We start from the raw sequence: 21762 nt of genomic DNA on the forward strand, positions 1-21762 counted from the left end.
GACCAAAAAATATACCACCAATCGCGAGATCTCGTTGAGAGCAATCCGTTGTTTTTTTCCGCTAAGCTCTACGACCTTCCGTTTCGAAACGCCAGGGGGGTCGTAACAACCCCCCCCCCCCTGGTCGTTCGTGTTATGAGAAATGGCCTGGTCGTGCGAGGGTTAAACGCATTCATTTTAATAACAAAATGGTAGAATAATGGCACTCCGGTACATACGAGTATAGGTCGGCGAGAGTTGAGCACTTCGTGTGTCACAACATTTTAAGGGATCCCTACATTTCTAGATCTTAAATTCCTTAGCTTTGCGACTGTCAACGTACCTATTCTAAATTATTCAACACATTCTGTGAATGATTTGGTCATTCTTATGCGAAAACAAGCTTATAGTTATTCGAAATATTGGGGGGTACTGTACCCCCCAGGTAAATTATTGAGGGGGTCCGGACCCCCGCGTACCCCCCTGTGGCGGAGCCCTTGTACTCAAATCAGCTTTACGGAGTAAATTTCAAAGTGTAGTTGCAGTGGTTACGGGAATTTTTGCAAGTTGATAGTCGAAAAAATGGTTCACAGAAAATATTGTGCCCCACGCACAAGCAGTAAAAGGCAAGCATAACATAAACCTCACGACTAAGAACTTGCACAAAAGTTGCACGAAGGTCCTGTCATTGAGGGCACTGTGCATCAAACGCTCAAGCTACCACCAACCATTTGTGTGTGATTATTTCAAATCGATGGGATAAGACATGATATCGATCACTTTTTGACCAAACTACGACTGCACGTACGTCTACGCCTATGTCTACCTATATCGAGAGTCGTTAACGTTTCTAGCTTGGTATAATGCTGGCAATACAAAAACTCCAATATAATATAGGCTGACCATCGAGCCTGCTGGCTGCTGGGGCGTTGCCCCGCGCTGTATCTAATCACGGCCTCATTATGCGGCCGGTCGTCATGTGGCGGCCTTTCTGGCATTGTGCGCCGCCGGGAGCGATTTCCCCGCGGGCCGGCCGCCCGTCCGGCCAGAATTGTGCCGGATACGACCGGCCCAGCCGCGGCCATATACGGATGCGGGCGCTCTGTCGGCGCGCCTGAACCAGTTCCGGTGATATGGGCCGGATACTCTGCGGTGCCGTGCTGGTGGCGAGGGGAAGGCGATAATGGTCTGCTCTGTAGGACGGCCGAGTGAACTTGAGGCGTGAGTCGTTATCGGTCTGGCGTTTATTATTCAGCGGGTTATGACAGTCGTGAAAGATGCCGTGGTAAGCAGAGTCGAAATAGTGGGATGTGTAGGTAAAACAAATTCAAGCTCATTGCGTCGAAGTTTTGATAGCTATTTTGAAGAAGTGTCTTCTGGCTTTTCGGTCACGGCAAGTCAGAATTGCTAAAATTATGTTTAGCCTTCTGGATCTGAAATTTTCACTATGCAGAAAGAGCGTACATACCAACAACTTCGACGCCATGAGATTCGCAAAAAATTCGCGGTGTCCCACCCACCCCTCGCCTCGGGGTGCCGCACGGGTTAATAACACCGATCCGTCTAAGCGGGCATTTCATTAGCATCGGGATATAAAATCGTCGCGGTTGCACCCACACGAATCACCATCACCAAGCCCTAGAAAAGCCTGTATGAAGGACGGGAGGACCTGTATTGAGCACTGGAGGGTTCCACCGGCCACCGGGCTGGCCCGGTCCGGGGAGAGCGGAGATCGAGACAGAGCACGGAGGGCGCCGTCACAGTCGCACACACAGCACACCAAGGCACCTGAGCTGCCGGCCGGCGCTGAGCGGGCGGTCCGCCGGACACAGACGCGCCGCGCACAGCGAGACAGCGGCGGAGGTCCACCCTCGGCACCGCCGGCCATACAGGACACGGCTCAGTCCTGTCACGTCAGTAACGCCACAATCACATCACGGCAGCGATGTCATAATCAGGTCAGAATCATCGATACATGATGTCACAATCATGCCACGTCAATATTTCGACTATCATGCCAGGAACATCACATCTCTGATGTTGAAATCATATTACGACAGGAATGTAATAATCCTGTTCCTCCCATTTTCGCTGACACCGAACAGCAGTTTTTACCTCAATGGCAATACACTCGAGTCACACCAGATGACGTCACAGGTCATGTCACGTGATCACATCAAATCACACATGGATCGAGGAGGCACACACATCAAATGGCTCGGCGCATGATATTCGGCTCACGTTTACCATCTTGGACAGAGAACACCAGCTGCCCCCTTCAAATACTCATGGAGATCGGAGGATCTCGGCCTTCAACTGAGTCCAATGACCCTTGAAAAGCGAACAGCGATCCATGGACTGCGACCAGCGGCACCTGGACTGTAAGCAGCGGCACCCTGACTGAGACCAGCAACTGGACTGAGATCATTAACCCCAGAACTTTGATCATCAGTCCCTAATCTGAGATAATCGATCCTCGGACACCACTCGCACTTTGACAGAGACCAGCGACAGAGATCCGTCGCGGTTCAATGCGACATAACGGCGTTCATGACACTCGACAAACGGCGACATCAAGCCACGCTCCATCAATAAATAGTTTCGCCTGGACAGATCAGCATATCCACATCACATTGACACACCCAATATGCCGGAGCGTTCAAATTACACCGTGTGCGGCTAGTCAACGTGAGAATAGGGCAGCTCTCGGGTCCGCACACACTATCCGACCTGCGCACAAGTACGCCGAAAACATGCTTTCTTGTGATCTAAACCACATCGTGGGTCAATAAGGTGTGAGCGATTTGTATAGTTCGAATGAGCAGAGAAAGCTCGAGAAATGTAGGAGATATGACAGACGCAATGCTGGCGAAGAATGGCATGAAACTAAGCCGCGATGCGGTTCAGTTTCTTAAATCTGAGCAGCGACACGCGCGCGTCGTCTGTATTTACAGCCCATGATTCCGCAAGGCAAGCCAATATCTATCACCCACTGTGTTCTAAATGAACCTGTCAATTGATCCAATACGACTAGAATAGTTTCAACAGGTGGAGTCCTATTTCATGACTAGATTAGTTCCTAAAATAGATATACCACTATTTCACTAAGGCTTATCTTTTCTGAGACCGGTAAACGATCAGCGATGACTAGAATCGTTGATTACGCAGTGCCTACCTACCTACCAGGCTCACACACAGCGAACTAACTAGGCTACCAGACCCGCAAACACGACAAAGTGCACATGTGCCCACTGCCGTGAACGATATGTTGATGGAATGCTATGGTGAAAGCCTGAAAGCATGCGAGTCTCATTCAATAAGCATGCGAGTTCCCATTTCTGGGAGAATACCCTCGAGCGCTACGCAGAGCTACGTACTGATTTGGAGAGCCCACCAAAGGCCGACAGAACAGGCCTCGGTTTCAAACAGCAAGTTACACCGCCGAGCGAACGTCAGAGCTACAAGCCGCGACACACGAGCCGCTCGTACCACTGATGCCTCGGATACCACAGCTTGCAGGCGGCGGCAAGGCTAGACCAACATTTGCCGAGCACTGCGGCTCCCAGTCCTACCTTACACGTCCAGTGAGCCCAGCTTCCACGCAACTGTAGCCTTACGCAGCCAGGCCTTGAGCTCCTGCGTTCGCTCCAGAACGCTGCGCTCCGGGCGCGGTTTGGGACGCGGCGGCGGGGCCGGCGGTGACCGCTGCCGCGGCGGAGGGGCGGGGGGAGACTGGGGCGGCGGCCGGCGACGAACCGGCGGCGGGGGACGGTACGTGTGGATGGCGGCCAGAGAGGAGTGCAGCTGCTCACCCCGGCTCGGCTGGTACGCCGACGAGGGGCGCACGTTCAGCTGGGAGTCGGACGCGTGACTTCGCTCTGGAGACAGATCAACACCCGGACGGGCGGTCAGTCGGCGTACAAATAGCATTATGGAAACTGCATCTGCGACGAATGATGATGACTATAAGCAAATTCGTCAAGTCAAATCAAGTTATGCAACCAAAGTCGAGGTGCGTTGCCCCAAAATCACAGCACTCCTAATCACACCCCCTGAGCCTCAAGATCACAGTCGTGCCTTCATCAATGATCGGCACATTGCATGCTAATTGGTCACCACCAGAGATTGATTATCTATGACAGCGACCCCAGTCGACATCCTCACCCTGTTTGAGCCTGCCATAGTGCCGCGTAACGGCCCGTAGCTGCACGTCTCTTTCCGTGGCCGATCGCTCCTCGTCGTCCGTGGAGACGTCTTCAGAGTCAGACTGCAGCTCCTGTGGACAGGCAGGAGGGACAGTTAGCGACACAAATCTACACACATCGCTAAGGACACACTTTGTTCTGACCAGACTTGTGACAGCTCAAGAAAAAAGTGAGCTCGCTCAGCTCAACTCCGTTTTATCCGCTCCCGCTCAGCTCCCGCTCAGTTTAACACGGCTCAGCTCAGCTCACGCTCCGCTCAAACCGGCTGTGCTCCGCTCACGCTCAGCTCAGCTCAGCTCAGCTCAGTTTCCGCTCAGCTCAGCTCAGCTCAGTTTCCGCTCAGCTCAGCTCAGCTCAGCTCAGTTTCCGCTCAGCTCAGCTCAGCTCAGCTTCCGCTCAGCTCAGCTCAGCTCAGTTTCCGCTCAGCTCAGCTCAGCTCAGTTTCCGCTCAGCTCAGTTTCCGCTCAGCTCAGCTCAGTTTCCGCTCAGCTCAGCTCAGTTTCCGCTCAGCTCAGCTCAGCTCAGTTCCCGTTCAGCTCAGCTCAGTTTCCGCTCAATTCAGCTTAGCTCAGTTTCCGCTCAGTTAAATTCACGCTTAGATCGCTCAGTCGTTCTTTTTAAATCGGACATGCTTAACCCTCGCCCGTATAGGGGGGGGGGTCGAACGGACCCCCCTGTTTTTCGCGAATAACTCGCGTAAAAAGCGGCCGATCGCGACGAAACTTTCAGTACCCTCGCGATAATCAATTTTACACCTATCCTGAAAATTTCATGACCCTGACCCTAATGACCTTTGACCTGTGACCTACTTTTCGAGACCATGTTTGGCCGGAATCGCGATTCGGCGTATGTCGGCTCGCATTAGCCGCGCGTTAGCAGTCTTTTTGTGGTTTCAAGTGTTCAAACATGGCATATGATGTTGCTCCCATGCATTAGGGTGGGTGTCAAGGTCACCGGAAGGTCAGGTCAGGTCATTGACCTTTGATGACCTCGGTTCACTTTTTCGAGTTTTACATGTTTCTAGGCTAGTTTTTGGAGCTGAATTCGAATTTAGCAACCATTTGAACATTTACGAAGCAGTTTTGGTGCCTTCGTAACATGTTACGAAGCTGTCAGAGGCTACTACGAATACCCGGCAAAATCCTTACTGGTTGACCTGACCTGACCCGACCTGGCCTCAATGCATAAAGACATCATCAGTGATCATAACTAACATGATATTCGTGATCAGCACCCCGAAAAACCCCATAGCAGCCACGTTTTACGACGTTCTAACAGGTCCCGATTTTCCCGACTTTTGGGTCATTGACCTGACCTGGAAGGTCAACCGATAACCTAGGACCTTAAAATTGGGTATCATCGGCTTCCTCTCGTCGCGGGCAGCACGCTCGTTTTTTCCGCGAAGCTCTAGCTCGATCAGGGACGAAACGGCAAGGGGGGGTCCAACGGACCCCCGCCCCCTTATACGTTCGCGGCTGGAAAAACACCAATACGGGCGAGGGTTAAAAAACAGACCAACTCTTGGCGCATAAGTAAGTCTCCTCTAACAAGGAGCGAGGCAACTTACACAATGGGCAAAAGAGATAAGCTCATTAAGACCTTGAGACTTTGCGAGTCGTGCGTCTACTTGGACTCAGACTATAGTTACATGAAATGGACTGTTCTTGGCAGTGTTATCACATGTTATCAGAGTGTGCACCCGCGATGTTAACATAACATATAAGTTCAAAATATACGAACGAAAAAAGTCTGGACGAAAAAGTTTACAGACGAAAAAAATGTACAGACGAAAAAATGCCAGACGAAGAAAAGTCGGACGAAAATCTGCTAGACGAAAAAAACGCCATGGAATCATCTCAACTAGGCAGTGTTTCACGGCCGAGAGCAGCACGCCCACGCCGCCATCCGCTCTTGGCACCCTGCCAGGAGCTGACGTTACATTTTGGGGTAGTGTTGGAACTTGGAGATAAGAGTTTGTTTATATCTCCATGGAAACCCCATTTGACACGTGTGATAGCAGCGTGCTGTTATCAGTGAAACCTTGAGTGAAACCAAACACCACCCTGATCTCAACCAAGGCAATGTCAACACAATTAGAATTCATAGTCGGCGTGTGAATAAGGGAGCTTTTCCCATATTATGGACATCAGAAGGTGAGAGTTCCAGTTAGCGCCTCTGCCCCACCCCACTTTCAATAGGATATGGTTGCTTAGCCCACATTCAACCAACGAAGAGGAACATTTGCTAATTCCTAATTGTAAATATTTTATGCAGAGGTAAGAACCCTTATCGATAAAATTAATTTAAATAACTGCTTAAATAACAAAGTGAAGAATGCTGAATTGTACATTGCGGAGCAGAGTGTCAAGGCGAAGCATCAAAGCCTGACAGTAGGTATTCATCTTGCAGTCAGACTTGAAACTTGAGACTGGCTGTATTAGCCTGTAAATTGGCCAAGACCCTGGTCTTCCAATTTCCATGCAACATGGATGAAATAAATTAAGCTTGATTAGTGATTAATATTGATTTCTTTAGAGTTTTGATATTTTTAAGTGCGATCACGAAGGCAGTGTAATTGCTCACTCCATAGCTAGCTCATAGCTGAAGCATCAGATCCTGAGTTAATTTCCAAGCATGAACTGAAAAGAATTAGAACTGGATCAGCTCAGCTCAGCTAAATCAGCTCAGCTCAATCAGCTCAGCTCAGCTCAGCTCAATCAGCTCAGCTCAGCTCAGCTCAATCAGCTCAGCTCAGCTCAATCAGCTCAGCTCAGCTCAATCAGCTCAGCTCAGCTCAGCTCAGCTCAGCTCAGCTCGCTCAGCTCAATCAGCTCAGCTCAGCTCGCTCAGCTCAGCTCAGCTCAGCTCAGCTCAAGCTCATTCAGCTCAGCTCAGCTCAAGCTCATTCAGCTCAGCTCAGACAGCAGCTCAGCTCAATGCATTACTGAGCCGGCTCAGCTCACAGCTCAACAATTTGGCAAAATGTTGAGCCGGCTCATGAGCTGAGCTGATTTTTGAGCCGGCTCAACTGAGCTGATCACAAGTCTGGTTCTGACAGCAGCCCACTTAACGACACACATCTACACACGCATCACTAGCGATATCTTTGGCGACACACGCAGATAAAATCATACTTGGCGACACATATCTACCCACATCCCCCATCAGCTTCTTGGTGACACACCTACTCACATCCACTATATCAGCTGACCGGTAAAACAAACATAACCTAGATGCCACCATATAAAAGTATTCGCATTGCTGGACGCGCATTACACTACACACATGGCCTCGATTGATTGGTGATGCAATTGGAAGACAATACAGACACGCGGCGACTGCGGGAAACAGTCGACCACTGCCCCGCATCTGCTATTCAAGGCATGTTCGGGGAGCGGATATTGCCAGTGGCCGGGAACAAATATCCGCCGGTAGCCCTGATCAAGAGTAGTCGGTGGGGGTCGACAGCGAGCCTATATCCTGTGACGTGTATCATTTCCTCACGCGGTCACACTGCGGATAGCCACTGTAATAGCCGCTTTAATGTCAACCGTTGGGCGCGTCCTATTCACAGCCCACCCACATCACGCTCTATGTGTTTGACATGGCGCCCAGCCAGCCGTCAGAGACGTGCGCTCACCGAGGCTCGCCGGTAGCGTGAGGCGGCCGCCGTCTGGCCGTGAAGGAAGTGTTTGGCACGGTCCAGTATCCGGCGCACGTCGGCCGGTCCTCCCGACTCCGGCGGCGCCCGGTCCCCGTCTGAGGAGGCTGTCGAGAGCGATGCAAGGGGTGGAAAACGTCACCGGGAGAGCAGGAGTTTCGGTAAACCGGACATTGTGATGTGGAATAATAAAGGCTGTCCGACAGATGAGGGATGGAAACATATCCAGCGTTTGGGGGCTCACTTGACAGACAAAGACGACGTATCTGACAAACAACGACGCATTTGATGCTCAGTGAAGACCATTATTGGAATAACGATGGAGACACACTATAAATTATCGCAATCAAAGCAACAATTTATAGAACGATGAAAGTAAGGAACAGCGTATCTAAACTTAGCCTTGTATGTCGGACTAAAAGCCATCCCCATAGAAAAGAAGTCATTTTACTCGACCAATTTAAATGTTACGAATTACATTATGCTGTCCGCCAAAATACTTTCGCCATCTCCCCCACACAACTCAGCGGCGCTCGCGCGGCTCTCACCTCCGTCTCCATCGCTCCACATGCCCAGCGCCCTGATACGATGTCGCATCTGTCGCACAGCCAGCCGCGCCGGGCTGGTAGGCTGCTGACCGTCTCCACCCAGGACCGGGGCAGACACGGTGACCGTCGGCCGGACGCCCGAACCCCCACCGCCCAGACCACACTGAGGACAGGAGCGAGTGGCTGCCACAGGTGGACGAGGTCTGGCGGTGGATTGTGCTGCTCGGGGACGTCTGAGACCCTCAGCGGTCGATGGTCGGGGCCGGTGAGGCAGCGGCGGAGACCATTGGTGGCTCGTATCGGAACTCTCCGCGTCAGAGGTGTTGCACAGCGCAGAGTGACGCCGCCGGCCGTGAGTATCGCGGTGGCAGGAGTGGCGACCAGTGCGACTGGGCGGGTCACGCCGGGCGGATAAAGGAGTCTGCACAGCCGCGTCCTCTGTGGTCGGTTCTAGTCCCGCTGACTCGGACAAACGCCGGCAGAGTCCCTCACAGGGCCCGACTGAGCGATCAATTCTACCCGCCGCCGGTCGCTCGGCGCCGCTCCTCTGATAGCGCCCGGCGAATCCGGAACTCTCCCTGTCGGGTTCATCGCACTGCGAGCACGCGTCCGCCCGAGGCTCACACACCTCCGGTGGGAATCGCGTTCTGCTGTGAACCGGCGGTCGGGCGCTATCCCGATCGGCAGCAACCGTCTCAGTCAGCCCGCGGTGCTGGCTTCTTTCAGCACGGTCAGCCACCAGCGAAGAGGCCTCACCAGCGACGGAACCAGCCACAAGCCTTTGTTCGACATGACTGTGTTCAACGGGTGGCGCGTGACCACCGCCTGATATCCAACCGTACTTGACTGGCCGGTCAGCCTCCTCAAGACCTGAGCTCTCGGCTGGGGTTTTAGGACTACTGATGGCAGTTTGGTTCTGCACTGCCCTAGGTCGATCTTCTGACATAGCTGCTCGTCTGACCGGCTGCTGAATATCCTCTCCAGTACGAGAATCCGTGTAATGAGACTGATCACTTTCTGGAGCCGCGAAGGCCAACTGAGAGCGGGAAGCAGCGATCTCCTCTGGCTGAGTATTTTGTGCGAATTCGGGCGTCGCTCTCATCCCGTGGCCAGACCCGAATGGCTCACCCTCGCTTTTCGCCACCTCATATCCAGTTCGCGTCTGTTTTTCCTCTGAGGTGTTTCGCACCCAGGCATTATCTACCGCTCGCGGCACTGGGTCTCTCGTTGGTATCTCAATGGACGCGGCAGATTCTTCGCCCACGGATGGCTGTCGCGAGATTTGACTCCCTCGTACCTTGGTGTCCTCAGACGATAGGATCTGGGGAGTGCATGTAGGACTTTTACGACTATCGGCATCAATCACGGGATCGTGCTCTGCCTTCTTACTCGGCTGTGGCTGTTGGTCACGTGGAGACGACGCTGTTTTCTTGATGTTCCCTCTCTCCCCGGCTCGGTCACCCGCCGGGGTGGACTCCGAGTCAGCAGACTCCGACTCTGACTCAGAACCTGAGTCAGACTCCTCGGGGTACAGAGAGCGAACACGGCCCGGTCGGTCCACCGTTAGGGCTCCACCCTCGGCGACACGCAGCTCGTTCTCATCCTGTTCCGACTCAGAACTAGAGTGACCGGCGGCCAGGCGCAGTCGTCTCTCCCGATCCTTCTCATCAGGGGTGTTCTGTGCGCACAGAGAGAAAGAAAGAACGGAGCCGGAGGGCGCCGGGTGGTCCGGATTGCCGCCGACAGAAGGCTCTGTGGTGGTAGCCTGCTGACGGGACAACCCGCCGCTGTTCAGGAGTGAGACTGGTGAGACGTTTGACTGCTGGGCGTTGACGGTGGTTGGTGTTTGAGGTGGAGTGCCTTTCCCGCCACAGAGGCCATCGCCTTTAGATGGCACCGAAACAGAATAACGGCCATCGTTCGGCTTGTCTGCTGGATGGTGTTCAGCTTCGCTCAATAGCTTCACTGAGGAATCAACGTTCACCACACCCTCATCGACGCTTTCTTTCACTGAGGCACCCTTCCCGCCTGCCTGCACTTCATCCTGCACTTCTCCATCACGAGACCTACTGGATTCCTGACTGGCTTTCATATTCAAACGGCCATGCTTTGCCTCTTCCGGTCTCTCTGTCTCAGTCTCCGCCGGCCTGGGTGACTCCTCACCAGCCGTACTGCCGCCCTCAGTACCACTTCCACTGACCTCCTGTCTTCCAGGAGAGACCCCAGGACGACCGACACCGTCCGACTCCCGAGCAGCCGGACCGGGAGGACCACGGCCCGACGCCGACCGGCCCGACTCCCCGACAGAACCCTCAGATGCCTCGTCGATAAACGGGATCGAGTCGGCCGTCAAAGACACACCCAGGGTAGTGGTAGAAGGCTTGGTGGAAGTGACAGCGGTTGCGGTGACGGAGGCAGGTGGTGTAGTGGTATGGGTTATGGTGGGCACAGTCTGAGCTGAAGAAGCGGTGCTCGCTGTAGCTGTAGCTGTGGCACCAGCGTTTGTCGTTCGCGGAGATTCGTTAGCTCCACTTCTCGTGTTCGCCGCAGGAGAATCACCGGCCTCTGATGGTCGGGCTGCTACCTTCCTGGCCAGCAGTCTCTCCGTAAACGTGGCTGGGCGACCTCGACCTCCCTGATATGTGACTGGACGCGTCCCAGTCTCGCCCGGACCCTGGTCTGGGCTAGCACCACTGACGGAGACAGGGGCGGGACTAGGATTAGCAGCAGAGCCGGAAGTGGGGTCACGGACGGGTTTAGAGTCAGAAGAGCTGGGAATGGGACCTGAGGCAGACTTTTGGTCTGACGGGGCGGGGCTAGAGGCACGGGCCGCCGGCATCGGTCGCTCAGTCTGGTTGGAAGATCGTGTAGCGGAGGCAGTTGCTGGTACAGGTTTTTCTGATCGCGTCGCAGCCACCGGAGTTGGTTTCTCCGCTGCTCTAGTCACTGCTGGAGGTGGTTTCCGTGTTTGCTGTTTGACGGCGGGTGTGGGCTTAGCTGCCCTCTTCGCGGCGGCCGGAGCCGGTTGACTGGCCGCTGGTGTGCCCTGCTTTACCCCCGCAGTGGCGCCTCCTTTGCCGACCGGCCTGAGCGGGGCCAGCGGCGCTAGTCCCCCGGGCGGCGGGCGAGGAGCCCCGATAGAAGGCAGCGGCGCCAGAGGACCGCGGACGGGAGCAGCCACCGGGGCCAGCGGCCGCAGCCGGGCGGGTGTCAGCGGCGCCGGGCCGACCGCCGCCGGCTGCGGGGCCGGGGCCGGAGGCGGGCTCGGCTCGCGCCGGCGCTGCTCCGCCAGACGCCGCTCGCGCAGTGCGGCGCGCACCTCCTCCTCTTTGCGCCGCTCGAGCTGACGGCGCGGCGAGTCGGAGCCCTCGCTGGCGTGCAGGGACAGCTGCCGATGGTGGAGAGCACAGCGTCATAACGATGCCGTGAACAATTACGACAAAACAAAACATATTTCACATTTTTGACAGTTCAGTCACCGAACCGATACGGGCCTGTGAAACAGCACAAATGTAGCACGGCACAACTATTTTCGAGAACAAGCGGAAAAACATCACATTTGAAACAAAACAACACCCGCCGTCCAAGGCCGAGGTTCTTTAGCTTAGCTATCAATCCCTGCTATCGCCCTGACTGACCTGCGAGTCCTCGGTGATATCCTGCGCCATCTCCAGTGAGTCGTCTCGATCCGGCGGGGCCCGCAGAAGGCTCAGACGGTCACCGCCCGGCCGGCCACTGTCCTCCTGAGGGGCACACCAGTGAGGGTCAACAGAGCGGTCCTGTAGCGCTGTATATGAGCCATATCTGGGAGGATTGAGAGCTGACCCAAGAAGCAAGATTGGGTATATGAGACTCGACTTGTTGATCGCAGAGTTCTCTCAGTATGGAGTGAAACAGTACGTGAAACATCTGAAACAGTTCTGTCTGAGTTTCGCACTCACCAACTTTTCCCGAAGCCAGGAGGCGCCGTGCAGTGGCGGCGGCTGCGGAGTCTGCAGCTGTCGAAGGCGATCGTCATGGACATCCTCACAGTCCTCGTCCTCTTCCTCTTCGTCCAGGTCAAACTCGATCTGGTGAACGCTGGGCGCGAACGAGACGTTCTTCTTTTCACGCTCCTCCTCTGCGCAGAGCCGTCGGGAGCGCCCGAACTCTGCGCCGGCTCCGGTAGGGACGCCACCTGTCGGTACACACGGAACTCATTGGCGAGGCTAGATCCGACACACAGACGCTATCGTCAACAACAGCTCTGGAGGACCGACACACAGAAACTTGAGGGCGATCGGCTATCATACAGTGTAATTGGTATCAACGAATGGAACAAGTGAGAAGGCTTGTCCCGTGATCATTCGACATTAAAGCTGCCTGTATTCCATATAAGACTAAGATATAGCAAGCAGGTCGCTAAATTATAGCATATAGTTATGTTGTGAAGATGAGTATATTCTAATTTTCCGCCGTGTAAGCCGTAGCTACCTCATCTTCCCTACACGCTCTTTTAAAGCCGACCTACCTTCAGCCGAGGCCGCCTGTTTCCGCGCCACAATCACTTTCTGGCGGTAGACGGCGTCCAGAGGGTGTTCCCAGCGCGTCTCGCCCGAGCGGAAGTTGAAGTAGTACAGCAGACCCTTCTCCTCCTCGAAACTGTGGCAAAGGGCGGATAGGAAAACAACGCGATATGAATATAGGATAATTTACACGGAACCAGCTAAAGAAAACAAAGCAACGAAATTAAAACATAAATTAGAGCCGTTGATTTTTGTTACCTTCAACATTTAGCATAACCTTTCATATAGCACAAACAGGGATCGTATAGTGGGCCCAATAGGGTGCGTTAGATCGAGCTGTTCCCGCAATGTATCCACACTGAGCTGCAAACCAGCTGCTGCTGCCGGCGCCGGCCGACTAACCATGGTTTCCAGCCGGGAGGCAGGGACTGGTTGACCCCCTCGTCAGCGATATGCAGCAGATGCGGCTCCCGCTCCGGATCGATGCCGATTCGGCGGGCGTACTCCAGCACCTCTGCCGAAGGTACACTTCACAGTAAAGGCCGCTCCAAACTGGAACTCGCATGCGGGTTGCGAGTTTGCGGGTTTTGAGTTTGCGGGCATAATACTTATTCATAGAGTGAGTAGATCGCTCCATTATGGTAACTTCATGAATGCAGTGAAGCCGGTGCACCTTCAGAAACTTACATATAGTCGCAATACCAGCGCAACGAACCGAAATTCGACTCTAACGAAAAACCCGCAAACCTCGCAGCGCAGACCTCGCAGCGAGGAAATTCGTAAGTTCACTCAAAGTTACCTGCAGTCTACCAGTGGTGTAACTGACAGGTGTAACTGAGCATTTCTTTGAGAGATTGGCTCACAGCCCAAACAGATGTAACTCCAGGACACTGCTTATTTGAGTCATCACTTAAAAATATCATACATTTTAGCATGCAAGCATAAGCCAGCATATTTGTTCACTTACCATCGTGGGTGGCAATGGAGTCTTCATCAAAGATCTCCTCACATATTACTTGGGATGATTTTTGTCCAACTGATGCTCTAGAACTCATCCCATGTAAGTGTTTAGTGATTTAAAAATGTCATGTTATACTGTAAATAAGCAGCTATTCAGAGCATTATACAAAACTTGTTAGTGCCATGGAATGGCTGCTGGAGCTTGTAGGTGCCAGCAATGTACCTGAAATGAGAAAGGAATATGGTTTAATAATTGAAAAAAATAAGTAAAAAAGCACTTCACACACCAGTTATCGACAGCCCTAAAAAGCCCTATATCAATGTCCAGTTACATGGTCATCAAATAACAAATATACCTAACAGAACCCTTTGGTTTAAGAATCAGGCTGACAAAAATTGAGAGCTGTTAGTAGATTCTCTTCACTCTTAGACTAGCAGCTTAACCCTAGCCCGTGCTGGTGTTTTGCCAGCCTTGAACATAAAGGGGGGCTTGCCATTTCGCCCCTGATTCAGGGACGCCGGTGAAAACAGGGCGCCAGAGGGCATATAAGTCACGTGACATTTGGAGCTTCTCCCCCTCCATGGGCCTTCTACATGCTAAACGTCACGTGTGAATTTCACGAACCTTGATCAAATCGCCCCAGGCACCCTGTTTTCACCGTCATCCTGATCCAGCTAGAGCTTCGAAAAAACGAGCGTGTTGCCCGTGACGAGAGGAAGCTGGTGATACCCAATTTTAAGGTTCTAGGTCATCGGTTGACCTTCCAGGTCAGGTCACTGACCTAAAAGTCGGGAAAATTGGGACCAGTTAGAACGTCATTAAGTGTGGCTGCTGTAGGGTTGTTCGGGTTGCTGATCACGAATATCATGTTAGTTTTTATCACAGATGATTTCTTCATGCATTTGGGGTTCGAGTTCATACTTGATACTAGTGCAACAACTTTTTTTCAACACATCAAGATTCAAGACGGCATGTCAATGATAAAAATGACTGTTATATAGTTATATACTTAAATATACTTGAATTGACTTGACCTGCTACTGCTTATGAGATCCAAATATCTTCGTCGTTTCTGTACAATGCCCTTATATATTTTCTGTAGCTGTCTGCTGTGGACTATAATTTGTCTCTCGATGTGCCGTGTTTATTTACACTTACACTAAAGAATTTACCCCGCGTTCGATGTCTCCCGGACGGCAAAGATTGCCGTCCGGCCAATAACGTCTAAGGTCAGCGGGGGCTCAGCTGCGGTTATGAAACGTGATTGGCCGGACGGCGTAGAATCTTCGCCGTCCGAGAGACATCGAACGCGCGGTTACAGAAAGAATTTACAGTCAATTACCATGCAAAATGACGTCACAATCCCAAATGATAGACGTGGATAGACGTTTCCGAGTTCCGGCTTCCGACGTTTTCAATTTCCATCCAGTTCCTCATAAATATTGAAGGCTATTACTGCATTCATACTGCAGTGCTATCATTCAAATAATTTAACCAAATGATATTTCTTTAAATGCATATTGGAGAAAATGTCCAAATTGTAATTTTCATGACGTAATGATTATTTACTCATTGGATATTATGCTTACGACAACTTATATACATGGCCTTGATTCAGGGGGCGGCGCAATCACAATGCAAAATGTGTCATAGTGGATGATTAAAAGGCCCAGAAAAACACCAGAAATGAATATTCTGACGAGTTTCAAGCACTGGTAAGCAAGTGTTTATTGTACGTACCATGTTTTGTGTGTCAAATCTATGACTAAAGCACCGGTAGCTCTGTGCCGAATATGTCACGGCTGCGTCATATGCTGTCCTGACAAGGCTAAAAGCGATAAAAGCAAGTCTAGATGGCTAAATATATCAACTTTCATCACTTGGAACCTATTTCATGGTATACTGCTCTAGCGGGCAGTGGCTACTGGTATGGTATATTGCTAGGGTTGTGAACGAGTGTGCAAGGAGAGAGGTGCTGGTGGCCCGAGTTGAGCCTTGAGCTTTTGCACCAATCTCCATTTTATTCTTTTGTTTCAGTACTTTCTGTTCAATAAATATCATCATCAGTGGCTACTAGTGCCATTGGTGCACTTTACCACATTGGTTTCCATGTAGAAATCAACAGACTCGATGATTTTATACAGTATTTGACTATTGAGTGACGATCATTGAACAATAATGATAGCAATGGATAATACAACTTTTAAAGTCAAAGTTCATGCTATTGGAGAGCTAATGAAAAGCAGTGGTTGGGCCCACTGACCAAGTCGTTTGACCACTGCTTATCACTAAGACAGTGAAATGTGTAATCACTAATCAGTGTTGGCAACAATGAACAACTAGCATAAGCAATGATCATGACTGAGCCATAAAACAGGGCCCAGCTAACTTCTTGCTTCATGCTGGTAGACACACTGGCAGATCCAGAAATAAAATGCAGTGGAGACTGTGTGGTGTGGAGATGTAGGTATTCTGAAAGTGCTTGAATTAAAACAAACTTGAAGTTTGAACACCTCATATTTTCAGGCTACTCATTTTTGTGCTTCAGAGACTGAGGCTTAATACATTGCTGTTTTTGTGAACTAATACTCTTGCTTTACTTGTGCTGCCCATCCCCTTTAGTTTAAGAAGTACAACTCTACACTCATTTCAACTGAACATCAGATATCAACCAGTACTTACATGTACCCAGGACCCTAAAACCTTAACTGCTGGTGATATCTTCTACTCTGATGTTGATAAGATGTTTTTTCCTGTTTCAGATGCCCCTTCCTCCTCTAGTATGGATGAGAAATCTACATCTGAGGATGAGCCTGTCCTCCTAACTTTGGAGCTTGTTCTGCTGGACCTGACATGGATCAGACTACCAAAGGTGGATGAGGGTCAACTCATCATCCCGGCTCTATGTTTCAAGATGCTAGACTTCCCTTTAGTGACATTCTCACCTCAGTATGAGTCTGAAAGCAGCAAGGATGGTGTTGTCATCTACAACCAGGGCAAGTCGTGTATTTTCCGCACTAGCCTGCAGTTGCTTAGTCAACAGTTAGCCACCTACCCCATATATTCCTTCTTAATGGATACAGGATGTCAGCCTGCTCCTATGATTGCATTTGGTTCATTCCCTCTGCAGACAGTCATAGAGGACATCAGCAATTTCACCAAGGCTGGCTGCACTGACTGGCCCACTGTCAGTGCTCAGCGTGGGCAGGCTTACCTTCGCAACACGCGCGGCAAGAGGGTGGCGCTCGTCAACTTCGCGCTGCGTCTCAGCTGCCTGTCGGACTGCGGTGGTGGCGGCGCTGCGCCCGGCGCCACGGGCGAGCCGGCCGCAGCGGCTGCTCCCTGGCCCCAGTGGAACCATCCTCTAGCCGATGACGCGACTACCGTCGGTGGGAAGGCGGCGGCCGTCGAGTCGCGGGAGTCGCTCGAATCGACGCGGGAGGTGCGCGTTTCTCGGCGGCCGGAGCGCGACGCGCTGTCGGAGGCTGCGCAGGAGGTGCGAGCGGTGCGTTTAGACCGGCCGCCGCCGAGGACTGGTCTCCCTGGAAACCGGCACGTCGCCTGGGGACTACAATCACAGCAGCCGCAGCAGGAACATAATCACCTGCAGCAGCACCACCAGCAACCGCAACCGCACCAGCAACAGCAGCTTTACCAACAGCACCAGCAGCAGCAGCAGCAAAGCTGGGCTAGCCGCCCCGACGCCAGTCGACAGGGCCGACCGGCGCTGTTCGAACACACCCGCTTGGAGGATGTTGACGAGTGCGCTCCGGCTGCCCCTCCTCCTCCGCCCCCCGTGGGTCGACCGTGGGGTGGTCGGCAGGGCACTGTCCCAGCCGCTGCTCGCTCCCGCTCCTCCAGTGCCGAGCGGGGCCCAGACCCTACCGGCGGCAGCTGCTGGCGGGCGCCGCTGGAGACCGACGAGGGTTCGCTGGCGTCTGACGCGTCCAGCGGGCCGATTGTGACGCGCCTTATCCAGGAGCTGGCCGCCATGCAGCGCACTGGCGCTGAGAGCAAGCACGTGGCCGTGCAAACCAGACCGTGAGTATCCGCGGCTAGATGGTCAACTAAGCTGAGATGAGTTACTATGGCTATGAATGTGTCGTGTGCTTCTGCTATGATCATGGATGTTCGGTACAGAAATGAATTTATCTCATTTCTACAAATACAAATGTCAGAAGACAGTAATTGTGTTTGTTCTTACGTGCTGTTTGCCACATATCAGACTAGTATGTAGAAAATTAACGCATTTAGGCATTTACGTCAGGACTAGAGCTCGGCTTTTAACCGCATCTGGTATTTTGCAGGCTCAGGGAGCTGCTGGAGATGAGAGGCCCGCCGCCGCCCGCGCCGATCCGGCTGAGGGGGCGGCGCCGGCCGCGGCCGCCGCGGATCCGTCGTCTGCCGCTGATCTCCGAAGAGCCGGTCACGGAGGGGTTCGCTCGCCGGCGGCCGGCCGCGGCGGGTCTGGTGCACCGTCCGCCGCCGCCCGATACCACAGTGGTGGATCGGCTGAGCCGCGGTCAGCCAGTGACCGAGCGACGCGCCGTGGGGGGCCGTCTGCGCGCGCCGCCGCCCCGGCTGAGGCCGGTGACACTGACTCGGACCGCCCAGCTCCGGCTGGCGAAACACATGGCGGATGTGCGACACGACCTTCACGCTCAGGAGTACGGCCGGCGGCGCGATCGGTGGCTGGCCGAGCAGCGCAGAAAGATGGGCAGGACCCGGCCGCCGCCGCCGCCCCCAGAGGCGCTCTCTCCGCCGCGAGAGATGTCGCCTCACTCTGCTCGCTCCGGCCCGGCGAGAAAGCGGCGGGCGCGACCGGGAGTGCCACACCCGCGAGTTATCACCGCTATGAAGAGCATCGGTGTGCAGTTTGAGTCGGAAGGCAGCCCTCCGCCGGCTGAAGGTCGTAGTAAATCGACCAAGACGGCTGTGACGGCCAAGAAGGGACGTGCTCCTTCACCCACTCCGTTCGTAGAACCCCGGTCGTCTCAGCCGTCGCGATCGACGGAATCACGCCCCGTCGTGATCGACTTTAAATCTCCACCCGATCAAAGTACAGTGAAGACGCCATCTGAAGGCCGCTACTCTACTGGAGCAATGTCCAACCATGATGAGGCTGCCGAGCTGCTCGGTCTGAGTCGAGCCGACGCTGGTCCCCGCGGCGCACGCCGGTCTCAGTCTGCCACTGCGTCTCGGTCACAGGGTGACCCCGGCTCCCAGTCAGGATCAGCGGTGAGGTCTCGCTCTGAGACGGTCGCCGGCCTCTCAGAATCCCCTGTTGTGACGCCGCCCCGCTCGGCTGAGAGAAGCAAACCGTCTCCGACTCTCATAGATTCTGAGAGTGGGCAGCGGCGGCTGCACTCGGCGAGTTCGAAAGAACGTCAGGCTTCAGAGGGAGGGAAGACAGGTGCTAGTGCTACTAAGAGTGGCAACAGCAGCCGCAGCAGTAGCAGCAGCTCCCGAGGCAGCGGTAGTCATGGGCGAAAGAAGTCACCATCTGTCATCGCTGATAGTGGAGCAGCGCCTCAGGGTCCGGCAGGCGGGAGCAGCGGCGGAGAATCACTCTCCTCCTCTACACTGCGGACGGAGCGGCACGTCTCTGAAGAGATGGTGAGCGTCCCGCATCGCTCACCGCCCAGCGCTGCCGCCTCGGTGAAAACTGAGAGCGCTCCGGTCACCGCCAGCCGGCGGACCAGCTCCTCGACCACGACGGCCACCGGCTCAGTCGCGCCGACTCGGTCTGACTCGGCATCACAGGTGGGCGCGGAGGGCACCTCTGCAACACGGACGAGCTCAACGAGTAGCAGTGAGAGCAGCGAGGATTCGTCTGACTCGTCAGAGAGCTCCAGTTCGGAAACGGAGACGAGTCAGAGCCAGACTCGGACCCAAACTTCGGCTACTCAGACCGGTTCTAGTGTGGGACGGGCGCCGACACCGGCCCGACGTGGCGGCAGGTCACCGGCCAAACCCACAGCTGGTGCCAAATCACCCACCAAACCCACAGCCGGCGCCAGGTCACCAGCGAAACCTGCAGCCGGCGCCAGACCGAAGCCGGCACCCCGGGGGCCGCCCACCTGGCAGCGTGTTGAGGATTCCCCTGCGGTCTCGACGGGAAGTTTCGGGCCGACCGGGAAAGCAGCAGTGGCGAGCTCTGAACAGGCCGGGAAGGCGGCAGCGGGAAGCTCAAAGCCAGGGGCGGCCAGTCGTTCGCGTTGCTCCTCCAGTTGTGACTCAGCAGAGATCGACGCTCGTATTGCCATGTTCCTGAAGCAGAGTGGCGACAAAAAGGAGAAAGAGGAGCAGGAGCGTCGTAAGGAGCAGGAACAGAAGACCGTCGCTGCTGCGCCGCCCGGCGCAGGCTGGCTGAAAGGATCGTCCCCTTCGCTGGGTGGCGTAGGGGCTGGTGCCGGCAGCGGCGGGCTCGGTGCCGGCAGCAGTGCTCTTGGTGCCGGCAGCGGCGGTGGCACCTCCTGGCTGAAGGCCTGGCGTGTGGACGAAGACATCACCACCCCTGCGGTGGGCCGGCGTCCCAGCCGCGGTCGTCACACGCTACCTCAGCCGGCGGCCGGCCTGAACACAGACTCGGTGAGTTCGTACGCTCCGTCGGATCTGGGGGGTGGAACATTGAGCGACCTGACCCCTCCTTAGGAATGGTACGGCCACACGGGGCAGTGACACTCATTAGACGGCGATGTCAGTGGTAAAGGGCCGAAATCGCTGACATGGCGAGCAGAGGTTTCAATGCCAATGAACGAATATTCTGGAATGGAGTCGGTCAGTATCCTCTCTGGGATTTGACATTCGTCTCCACGAGTGGGAACAATGTCTTTTGACTGAGGATAAAACAAGGGGCGAGACTAGGTGTGAATGATTTCGGAATTATTCCGAAAACAGGATAAGCGTGGGGTTCGAATTTCCGTTTATTGGTACTTGCTTTTTTTTCTCAAATTGTCGATATGAGTCCATGGGATCTGTGATACGATACATATCGCATACATATTGTGGTCCAATTAGATCATTGACTATTTTCCGTCCATTCATCGATGCATTGTGCTCTGGATTCATTTTACGTGTACAATTTCATGACTGGGGATAGTCAATGTCGCGAAATGTTCCTTCGATACATAGGTATCTAGAAGCAACTGGTAATAGCGATCAGCGATCTCATAATTTTTTTTTCATAAATTGTCACCTTGTGTGTTCATAAAACTGCGTGTCACTGCGTGTTGATGTAACCTTAATCATCAAGTTAGTTATCGTTGTACGATGAAATAGTCAATGAATTGCTCCACCATTGAACCAGGCACACTTTTGTGCGCAATTTATTTACCAATCAACATTTGACGAGTTGTGAAAGTCGAAGAAGGAATGTTTGCGTTACTTATTTTACGCCACTAAACGATGCAATGTGCTCATATCAAAGCTAGTCATTGAGCATTCTAGTCATTGTCTGAAGAGTTATTTTTGCACTATTCTGGTGTTTGTAAATCAAGAATGTCACCAAATAAAGTACAACATCTTTATTCTACCATGTGTTTGCGTGCACTTACGGGGAAGAGTGAATTGTAGCAATAGCTTGTGACTGAAGAAACGAGCTTATTAGCGGTTGAGATAGACCGCAAATAGTTATTTTCAAGTACATCTACTCAATAGTTACGCATTGACTGCACATAAAACAATGCCACGACTAGTGCAATTAGGCAAAGCAAGCCTCATTCCGCCCGTAGCATAACGAGCAACAATAGTGTTGCACGTTTGCCACTGTTTACAACATATGCTGACAATCACTCCTGTGAGCACCAGTCATAACCAACTGGACCGTAACTGCAGTGGCTCGTGCGTCGAAACTGAGAGTGCGCCCATTGGCCGTGTCATGGGTGCCGTCTGCACGCTGTGC

The 21762-nt window shown here is 53.3% G+C and overlaps 2 protein-coding genes across 3 annotated transcripts; one reads left to right on the forward strand and one right to left on the reverse strand.

The window, feature by feature from the left end:
- Window positions 1–1632: 1632 nt before the first annotated feature.
- On the reverse strand, window positions 1633–14081 carry LOC122388623 (pneumococcal serine-rich repeat protein-like). The gene is made up of 9 exons (XM_043379833.1): window positions 13866–14081; window positions 13301–13412; window positions 12904–13034; window positions 12335–12570; window positions 12032–12136; window positions 8394–11781; window positions 7825–7952; window positions 4144–4255; window positions 1633–3857 (listed from the first exon to the last, which is right to left on the reverse strand). The coding sequence occupies exons 1-9, from the start codon at window positions 13951–13953 to the stop codon at window positions 3553–3555; spliced, it is 4605 nt and encodes a 1534-aa protein (XP_043235768.1). The 5' UTR covers window positions 13954–14081; the 3' UTR covers window positions 1633–3552.
- A 1374-nt stretch (window positions 14082–15455) lies between these two features.
- Window positions 15456–21391, forward strand: LOC122388624 (serine/arginine repetitive matrix protein 2-like). Of its 2 annotated transcripts, XM_043379834.1 has the most exons (4): window positions 15457–15574; window positions 16622–16731; window positions 16990–17900; window positions 18167–21391. In XM_043379834.1, exons 2-4 carry the CDS (start codon window positions 16642–16644, stop codon window positions 20511–20513), a joined length of 3348 nt encoding a protein of 1115 aa, XP_043235769.1. In that variant the 5' UTR covers window positions 15457–15574; window positions 16622–16641; the 3' UTR covers window positions 20514–21391. The 2 variants fall into 2 exon arrangements, with proteins under 2 accessions (XP_043235770.1, XP_043235769.1); XM_043379835.1 differs by having other exon boundaries at window positions 15456–15574; window positions 16622–17900.
- Window positions 21392–21762: the final 371 nt, after the last annotated feature.

Source organism: Amphibalanus amphitrite, unplaced genomic scaffold, assembly GCF_019059575.1.
Source record: "Amphibalanus amphitrite isolate SeventyFive unplaced genomic scaffold, NRLGWU_Aamphi_draft 000328F_arrow, whole genome shotgun sequence".
In the NCBI taxonomy this organism is placed as follows: Eukaryota; Metazoa; Arthropoda; class Thecostraca; order Balanomorpha; family Balanidae; genus Amphibalanus; species Amphibalanus amphitrite.

Bases quoted from the DNA above. Each gene is read 5' to 3' on its own strand.
- LOC122388624 (XM_043379835.1), top strand. From the start codon at position 16,642: ATGGATGAGAAATCTACATCTGAGGATGAGCCTGTCCTCCTAACTTTG. The intron at 17,901-18,166 runs GTGAGTATCCGC...GGTATTTTGCAG, and splicing joins GTGGCCGTGCAAACCAGACC to GCTCAGGGAGCTGCTGGAGA.
- LOC122388623 (XM_043379833.1), bottom strand. From the start codon at position 13,953: ATGAGTTCTAGAGCATCAGTTGGACAAAAATCATCCCAAGTAATATGT. The intron at 13,035-13,300 runs GTTAGTCGGCCG...CCTTTGCCACAG, and splicing joins CCTCCCGGCTGGAAACCATG to TTTCGAGGAGGAGAAGGGTC. The intron at 12,571-12,903 runs GTAGGTCGGCTT...GTGTACCGACAG, and splicing joins ACAGGCGGCCTCGGCTGAAG to GTGGCGTCCCTACCGGAGCC.